Raw genomic sequence first — 10,108 nt, forward strand, 5'->3', positions numbered from 1 at the left:
GGGGGGGGGGGGGGGTGCAGAGAGAGCCAAGGATCTGTCCAAGTTTGTATACATCGGCCATCTCCTACTGTAAATTGCAAGCCTTTTTTTAGTAGGTCCCGACCAACTAGGATTGATTTCCAGCCAAATGAAGGTTGTGTTCCCCTAGGAGCATCAAGGATGTTTGATCTTCCTCGTAGCGTACGAGAAAAGAGACTATTTGGATTTTGTAGAATTCTTCATGCTTGTTTGGCTAGTAAAGCTTCATTAAATTGTTCTATGTCTCCAAAACCAAGACCACCATCTTTCTTCATATACTTCATTTGATCCCATGCTACCCAGTGAACTGCATTGCCATTTTGTTGAGAATTCCACCAGTAATTTTCAATTATCCTTTCTATATCCTCACAGATTCCTTTTGGTAGCTTGAAACAGTTCATCGTAAAAACTAGCATCGCCAGAGCAATTGCTTTTAATAAAACCTCTTTCCCGCCTTGAGACAGGATCTTATTGTTTCAACCTTTTGTCCTGTTTTGAACCTTTTCCACAGTGAACTGAATGAGCTCTATCTTCTTCCTGCCAAACTATTCTGGAAGCCCCAAGTACTTACCGCATCCACCATCATTACGAATCTGAAGACATCTTCTAATATGAGTTTTAGTTGGATTAGATACTCTTTTTCCAAAGGTTTAAGCCGAGTTTCTTGTATTGACCTACTGACTAGATGCTCTCTCATATTGAGTTAGGATGTCCTTTATGGCAGCACAAGACCTCATATTTGCTTGACAGAAAAACAAGGAGTCATCGGCAAAGAGAAGATGGCTAATTGGGGGACTGGCATTACTGATTTTTATTCCTTTTATTATGCCTTGTGACTCAGCTCGCTTCATCATGTGACTTAATACTTCAGCACAGAGAATGAGTAAGTAAAGGGAGACTGGATCACCTTGACGAATACCACGTTCTGATTGGATAAAGCCTTGAGGATTGCCATTGATATTAACCGAGAAAGTTAGATTCTGACACAGGTCATAATCCACTGGATCCACTTAACATCAAAGCCAAATTTAAGCATAGTTTCATGAAGAAAATCCCACTCCAATCGATCATAGGCTTTAGTGATGTCTGTTTTGATCGCCATGAATGAGTTGTACTACGTCGTTTTACTTTTAAAGTAAGGATGAGCTCATGTACATGATAGTGATTATTTTGAGTGGATAGCTCGCTTTTGAACAGGTTGGTGAAGTACGATTGTGCCACCTTGCCTGTATGACTATCTCCACGATATTCGTGTCGCTCATCATCAAGGATGGAGAACATTTTGTTCTAAGCAGTATGACTCTTTGCGTAAAGAAGAACTTTGTGTTACGATCACCACTTGAAAGCCAAGTCTTGCGGCTTTTAATTCTCCAGAATTCTTCCTCATTATTATAAGCACAACTCAACTTCTGGCGAAGATCCGGATATATTGTGTGGAAGAACCATTGGAGTGAGCTTTATCTAGCAAGGACTTCAACATTCTTATTTCTTCTTGAGCATTTCATCTGTTTGCTTGTTTCCAGATGGAGATTGACCTTCTACACTCGCGCAGACAAGTATTAAGACATGTAGCTTGGCCATGTCTCTGATGATTCCATCCATTGTTTACTGCCGCACTGAATCCATCTCTATTTACCAGACGATTGTCAAAGTAGAAATGACCTCGAGGTGGAGAGAAATCATTGGAGATAGTAGTAATAACTGGTCTGTGATCTGATTCAAAGACTTCTTGAAACTCAACATGAGAGGCTGGATACTGTGCAAGCCATTCAATGTTCACCATTGTGCGGTCCAAGCAACAGGCTACATCATGATTGTATCGCTTCCCCACCCAGGCGTATGGATCCCCAATATACTTAAGGTCTTGAAAATCACATACCTGAATCATTCTCCTGAAGTCAGCAAAAGAACTTTCAGGGCGAGGGGACCTCCCATTTTTCCATTGTTGCTCTTAATTTTGTTTAAATGTCTAATAGTCATCCAAAGGCCAATTTACTCACAGCAGTCCATTCTAATCTTCCCAAACGAAGTGCCTTCGAGATGGATTTGGATTGCCATAAACACAAGACAGTAGAAACCAAATCCATTAATTTGAACATAAGTATCTACAAGGTTTGGGGATTGATAAAGAACGGAAACATAAATACTGCTATTCCAAAGTAAAGCTACACCACCACTTAATCCAACAGGAGGGACTGTTACAATATGATCATACCCTAGTTCAGCACCAACTGATCTGACAGTGTCATCTCCTTTTTTTGTTTCATGTAGGCAAATGATGTCTCGAGAGAAGTCCTTCTTAATATCCTTAAGACGTCGAACTGCAAGGTCATTGTCTAGTCCTCTATAGTTCCAAGCGGCTTTCCTCATGGGAGAAGTGGTGGCTTAGTGCCCACCGCGCCTCCGTCAAGTCCTTGGGAGATGTGATTCTCCCCAGAGCAACTTCCTTCATCATCTTTGCAGTTCAAGACTTTGGAGCACTCAACCCTCTCAGATGGATCAGACATGTCATCTCTCTTACACTTGCCCCAAATTTTCATAGCCAAGTCAGACTCACCTTGAATTGTAGAGTTACAAGCCTCTTGTGATTCATCAGGGAATGCCTGAGCATCATATTTGGGATCAATATCATCAAGCAGATCCTCCTGAATGTGTTCATCAGGTAAGGGAGCCTCACAAACAGCTTTGTTCATCTAGTCCTCCCCTGCAATCGATCTCACGAATGATAACACCACAGTTAGCATTGCCCTCAAGCCGTGCAAAACCTTCATCATCATCACGATCGTCAAATTGCTCCTTGCCGCCGTTTTGTAGGACGCAAGCACCAGTGTCATGAGTGAGCATTCCATAGACTTCACAAAAACCCTAAAATTGCTCACTGAACAGTGAATTGACACCTGTCTGGAATTGGATATGTCTCTAGAAACGGAGAGGGAGATGGATGTCCCATTGGATTTGGACACGGACAAATTTGATCGTTGCAGCAGCTTCCGCATCATAATCTACATCCAGGAGGTTACCAATTGAGCCTCCTATATGGGAGATGACTTCTCGGTTGAGAAACTGGAAAGGTATCCCACATATTTGAACCCAGAATGGGATAAAATCGATGAGCCGAGGGTTGTCATTTGGATACCATTGTTGGAGTACCAGCATGTGGTCATTGAATGCCCAAGGGCCCCGGCGGAGAACCAATTCCATTTCTCCATCAGTAGGAAAGATGAATTGGAAATTATTACCATCCACAATACGACCATGGACAATTTTAGCTCGTCCCTAAATTCTTGGTATGGAGGCAATGATAGAACACACATTCTGGTGGTGTGGTATGACAGACCGTCCCATGAGGATGAAATGGTTCTCGGCCGCTGCGTTGGCCACCAGTTCTGCCGGAATTGCTAGTGGGACATCATTAGCGCCCAAATTGATGTCTTGAACCACTCGTCTCAAGTTGTCGGACATCTTAAATAACACTGAATAGAATCGGAAGGGAAAGAGAATTACAGATGAAATTTTGTAAGCAGATGGAGAAATTGCAGATCTAGGAATCAATATTTATAGAACAAATACTTTGCAAAAACTGTCAAGTGAGCATCACGTAAGAGGAAGCCACTTCATGGAGATAACCGTCGCACGATCGCAGGGAGGGAACTGCCCCACGTCGTCGGCATAAATGTTTGTAACCGTTTCCGGAGAGAAGTTCAACTTAGAAAAAAATATTGAAATCGCTATTATTTTAAACATTTTTCTTATTTTAAGATGTGGTGAGATGTTTTTACACATATTCTTTTTTCTCTTCTTTTTATTGCTTGTTTTTCTGTCATTTGATTTTAAAATTAATTAGAACTAGGATCGGACCCGCGCTACAGCGCGAAGGAAAATTCACATATACATGCAATCTATAATGGATTGAAAATGTGATAAATTTTTAGTTTAGTATAGTGCATTCAATTATATATAATATATAATATATATATTACAGTGGATTATATATATTTATACAATGAATTTGGATAAAACAATAGACGAAAAAAAGTAAATGGTAATATAATAGTTTTAATACAGTAAAATAAAGTAAAACTGAGAATATTTTAACATTATCATAAGTTTGGATAAAATAAGAGAAGAAAACAAATAATGAGTAAACTGTATTAGCATACCGGCATAGCATAATAACATATGAGTTTTATAGAACTACATATTCTTTTACATTTCTGTAAAATAATAAAATATTAATATACATGATATTGGATTAAAAGTTGTTATATGCTCTATTAAACAAATAGCTATCCAAATTGATTGAAAATATGCAAATTTATTAAAAAGCCATATGATAAATTACAATATGATATAGATGAACAACCATCATATTAAAAATGAGGAAGAGGTAATGTACATATCACAAAACTTTTAAAACTTAAAATAGTATAATGTATGATAAGAGAGAGGGAGAGAAGAAGAGAATACCTTACCATCATCAAAGTATTGACTATTGACACATCCTCTATATTTATAAGAAAAGAAGTGTGTTCAACAATTTAACTCAAATATTTATACATTTTTAAAATCTGCACATTTATTTGGAGCAATTAATATGAAAAAGTTATCATAAAAATCGGTTATTAATTCTGAAAATTAATATGAAAGTTTTTTTTTCCATTAAAGGACTTAGATTTTATTATTTATGGTATATGCTATATTCCAGTTTGATTTAATTTGTAAATTTTGGTAAAGTTTTTGTCAGATTAAATATTAATCGACAATGATTGTTAGTTTCCTAAATTACAGGAACAAAAATATTCACCTAACTAATGTGATTCAATTATGGAAAATTTATTTAAGTTTAGTTTTAAATTATTATCCGACTCATATAAATACAGCGGGTATTTTATACCCGAATCCGATTTCTTAATTTCGGGTAACTTTTCTAAAATTGACCCGACCCATTATCAATTTTGTACTTCTCTTTTAGATTCTAATTTTTTAAGGAAATATATATACATATTATTACAACAAATTAGAAAAAGGTCCATAATTTTGTTTTGGCTTCGGGCCACCAAATTTATTGGACCGGCCCTGGAAGTAACCTTCGGTTGAGGCGGTTGTGGCCCCTTCATGGTGGTCGAGAGGCTTCACCTTCTTCCTCTCTACCTTGGTTTCAATTTAAATTTATTCTCACTAATAAAAAATTTAGTCTCAAAGCTAATTTATATATATATTTTCTTTTTGTCGGCTCAAAGCTAATTTATATATTCTAGGGTATTTGTTTTCTGTATGACAAGTATTTGTATTTGGATAATAAAAACTAAAGCGTGTGAATAGAAATTTCTAGATCTTGCATTTTTGTATGCAAGAAAACACACAAAACTATGTTCAAAATATATATTTCAGATTGAGAATTTAATTTTACATACAAAACATGAGAAGAAAAGGCTCTGTATATAGACAATAACAATCACGTATGTTTATTTAAAATCACCGACGGCGAGACCAACCATCGTCAAAGTTCAGATGATAACTCCGGAGGTCATAACTACACTGAATGTTATTGTTATGATCACTCTTCCGCGACCACCGCAAACGCGATTTAAGCTTCCAAACAAACTGTTTCACGAGAACACTCGGTTTACTACAACACGAGAACGCAAACGCCACAATCGTTCTTTCCTCTGCGTTTCCTACCGCTCCCGAAGCTGTCGTCGAGCTCCCGATTCGCTTTCCCCATCTCCGGAACTGAAGTCTCTTCAAACTCTGTTTGCTCATAGCTCTTGAACTATTGTTTTATCTCTGTCTTTGTGTGTGTATATGATTTGTGAAGGTAGTGAGAAAGTGTAGATGTTAAGAAGAAGCAAAGAATGAGATAAGTATATAAAGAGCTAAATTTGATAGAAAGTGAGAAAGAGAGAGGCTATGTGGTTTGCAACGTGTGGAATTATAATTCGTAGACTCAAAAGTGTATAGTCAAAGAATAGTCGAAAGTGCATCATTCATTCACCACCATATATCCAAATATTGTCTACTACTACAATGAAAAAGCTAACATTATAAAAGTATCTATTTCATCTATTACCACTTTAGTAGACTACCCGGTGACGTATATTTTTGCACTTTACTTTTATCTTGTAGTGGCTAAACGAAATCATCTATAGGCAAATCATGGTGTTTAGCAAGGATTGAAACGACCCTTTTAACATAAAAAGCATAATGACATGAATTGGTATGTAGATCATCAATATATTAACACATTACATGAAAAAGGTAAAATAGTGTAATTTATGATTAATATGTTTATGATTCACCACCATATATCCAAAACTTTGTCTAAACACTAATATGAAAAGATAATATAATAAAATCAGTTCAATCTATTTCATCATCTATTACCACTTTAATAAACTACCCCGTGACATATTTGCACACTAACATTATGTTGTTGTGGCTCAACGTAATCCTCTATAGGCAAAATCATGGTGTCTAGTAAGGTTTTTAAACGACCCTTTTAACAAAAATACAAAAGGTTTCAAAAGAGCTACACAAGGACATGAGGTAATATAGATAAATCATCAATAAGGCTATCAAATGGTTGATACAAAAGAAATACATTAATAATTTAACATACTTGAATCTAGATTAGCATGAGACAGCCATTAGTACAAACACTCTAATAAAATTTTCTGAAACTATATTTTGCTCTTTTCTTTTTGTTTGTCATGACATATTTTGCTCTTACAAATTTTTATTTAATGATTACTTTCTAGATATGTTTAAAATTTGGTGAGTGTCAGCTCCACATCACAAAGCCTAATTTATGGGTCATAACCCGTCCCAATTTTGGGTGGAAAAGAATCAAATACAACTTTTTTTGTATCATAAATTCATAACCAACGGTGAAGCAAAATCTCAACGAGCAAATAATTCCACTTTTGAATATCCTTTATCAAAAAAAGCATCATCTGTTACAAACTCATTGTCAGTTCTTTTGTCTGAAATTTGCTGGAAACATTCAGTTAAAGTGTGATTTGAGTGTCTTTCTTCTTTTTCTAATTTCAACCGATCAGTATACACCGTCCATTGCATAACCGACGACGTTTTAGCATAGATTTTGATGTTGATTGCTTACAAGGATATACCAAAAAGACAAAGATTATATGCCTAAAAAACAGTCCCTACGCGTAATAAGTGCTTTCTTGTTTACATGACGTAAAAGCAAAGATACATGAGTCAAAAAGACAACGACTGATAACAAAATTAAACAAAAGAGAATTCAATTTTAAACATCTAAAAAGAAACAAAACAAAAGCAAGGATGAAATATCTCGAACCAGAAAACAATACATTTCTGGATCTTTCTTGTTACTTATCCATCATGCTATTTATTGATTTCTTCTTCATCTAATCACAAACGCAAGAAAATGGCATTTTCAAAAGACATAGTGACAAAACATCTGCATCAACAACGTGGTCTTACCTAGAAGAAACGAAACTGATCTTCTTATATTGATCAGTGACCATTAGTTTTTCTATCTAGTTGCTTCCGCAAATATGGAATACGTACAAGCACCAAACTCTTTCCAGGAGCTCACCTAGACGTATTAAGACAATGTTATCAAGGTCATTGCAAAAAAATATCACAAGGAACTTATAAGATTCAAGGGTAGTTGTGTAGCTTACAGTCCTTGTGCTCTTTTTCGCAGCTACAACATCTGCAGAAGAGGACATTGATATACCGGTGCTGGTTTTTAACTGTTTATAGATTCAAGATCAATGTGAAATAATGATGTTTAAAGACAAACTTAAACCTTGTTGTTGAGTGGTCTAGTTTCAACTGTTTCTCTATTTCGCCAAAATACTGACCAAAAAGAGGTGACCTGTGATACCATAATTCAAAATCTTTAACAAAATGTTATGTTAAACACAAACAAAATACAAAATTTAGCATGTGTATGAATGAAGATATCACAAATAAAACAACATGATACTTAGCACTTGCACGATAAATTTTACAGTTGAACTTACCATGACGGTATTGCAGCTGCGGTAAGGGCAGAAGGCAATTTCCAGAGGTGATGAAAACGAGTCTCTAGTATTTCTGTTAGATACTCGAGAATCTCTTCAACCTATCCAAGAGGAAACCAAGAAACATGGTTTACCTATATAGCAAATGTCAAGGCACACATTTAAATTGGGATTTGAGAAAATTGACCTTTGGATCCAAAGCAATCTCGTTCTGTTTTAAACTTTTAGATCTTTGAAGAAGCAGCTTACATAACTCCTCGTATTGTTCTGACACAGTGACAGATTTGTAGGAAGCTGACATGAAACCTTCGATTAAATTAGTCCACCTGCTTGTTACACATCCTAGTAACAATAGCTCCTGCCCGTAAGCAGTATCACCACAAGTGTTCCAGCAAGAATGACTACCTTTTCTTACAAACAGAAGAGGAAAAAATGGATATAACTAGTTCAAGAGTCAGATCAACTTACAATCTTTTCGATGAATACATTATCATCATTCTCGGATGACACACGCAGCCTTCTTAACGTTTCTGCCCACTGAGCTTTTGGTGCAGAAAATATTAAGCTTGCTCCAGATACCAATCTTAAAGTTCTCTTACTAAGAAAATAAGATACACCTCTCGATTGCCAGATGTTCCATGTCAAAATTTCAATAGGCTGTTGTCCCGAGCTACGAAAAAAAGAATCACATCAAGCTCATCAACAAGCACCACAAGATAATTTCAATATATATTGCTATCTTGTACTTCAAAAAAGCATACATACCCCAACAAAGTTGTATCCTTGTCTGCTCTCTGTAACGACTCTTCTCCCTCAATGTTTTTGTAAAGAATCTCCAAACCATTCTCAAGTGCTGAAACACAGGACACAACAGATTGCCTCTTGCAAAGCTTCCCATCAATTACATCTGTAATACCATCACCTGATTCCACCGCCGCAACCAGAATAGCTTGCAGCTGTTTATCCTTCAACGCCGAGTTATTCATCAAATGCTCTAACACAAGCTCTCTCCCCTGTAAAAGACTATCTGATGACAAATCCTCCAAACCCTGAAATTTTTCTCCAAACAAAAACAACAACTCCATAAAAAAAAACAATCTTTGGGAACACACTGATAAGCAAAAACCTAAGAAAAAACACAACCTTTGGGAACAAAGGGTTAGCTTTCATCTCCGATATGGCTTCGTCAACCTCACTCATAGATTCCCCAAACACATCTGAACTAGTTATGCTTCTTACAACCTAAAAAACACGAATCCTCCCATAAACAAAACTAAAGCAATGGAGAAAACAGAAGCTAATTTGAACGGAAGAGAGAGTGAGAGAGAAAAGACCAACATTTTCGAAGAAGAGACCCCATTGAAGAGCTTTCTTGCAATTCTCAGCATCCCAGTGAGAAGGAACACCAGAAGATTGAAACCCAGATGCTAAAATTAGTAAATCCACAAACCCTTTCAATAGCTTTACGAAATCTTCCTTGGAGATTTCTGGGTAATTCCAAACCATTTTCTTCTTAACTTTGATTCGATTCGAATGGGCGAAACCCTAATTTCACAAAAGCACAACCGGTATGATCTTATTAGAATCTCCATTGAAAAGCTTTTTTTGTGTGTTTTGGGTTCTTTCCCGCGCGTTCTCGTAGTCGTGTAGTGTGTTGTACCCTAGAAGAGACAATTTGATATTCGGATCAATAAAGATTTCCGTTTTCTAAGTAAGACTTCGTGACGTTTTTGTTAACTGAAAACCACTAGAAGTTTAATAATTTATGAGAAAACGCTAGGATGTGTACGTTAACCGAACTGGACCGGACCTCGTTCATAATACTTAATGATACATATTGGATAATTGTTGTAAAACACTTAGTGGACTCCATCGACCGGCCCACCTATCCAGTCCGCGCATACTCGGCCTCTCGTCCACACTTGGTCGAGAGCCTTCGGCCCGTTAGTCGAAGCCCATTCGGGCATAGCATTAGTATGTCGGTTTTAGCTCTAAGACTTGTAACACTATATATATATGTTGTAACCTTGATTCCTATCAATAATAACCTAAGAGATTTACTTCCTAAACTCTCT

At 36.6% G+C, this 10,108-nt stretch overlaps 2 protein-coding genes across 2 annotated transcripts; both read right to left on the minus strand.

Moving 5' to 3' along the window:
• Positions 5,387-5,871, minus strand: LOC109131299. The gene has a single exon (XM_019242086.1). The coding sequence runs from the start codon at positions 5,779-5,781 to the stop codon at positions 5,494-5,496; it is 288 nt and encodes a 95-aa protein (XP_019097631.1). The 5' UTR covers positions 5,782-5,871; the 3' UTR covers positions 5,387-5,493.
• Positions 7,192-9,666, minus strand: LOC104771558. The gene is made up of 9 exons (XM_010496098.2): positions 9,372-9,666; positions 9,177-9,275; positions 8,799-9,082; positions 8,502-8,703; positions 8,221-8,391; positions 8,034-8,134; positions 7,817-7,885; positions 7,689-7,720; positions 7,192-7,600 (listed from the first exon to the last, which is right to left on the minus strand). The coding sequence occupies exons 1-9, from the start codon at positions 9,537-9,539 to the stop codon at positions 7,542-7,544; spliced, it is 1,185 nt and encodes a 394-aa protein (XP_010494400.1). The 5' UTR covers positions 9,540-9,666; the 3' UTR covers positions 7,192-7,541.

Source organism: Camelina sativa, chromosome 20 (genome assembly GCF_000633955.1).
Source record: "Camelina sativa cultivar DH55 chromosome 20, Cs, whole genome shotgun sequence".
NCBI lineage: Eukaryota > Viridiplantae > Streptophyta > Magnoliopsida > Brassicales > Brassicaceae > Camelina > Camelina sativa.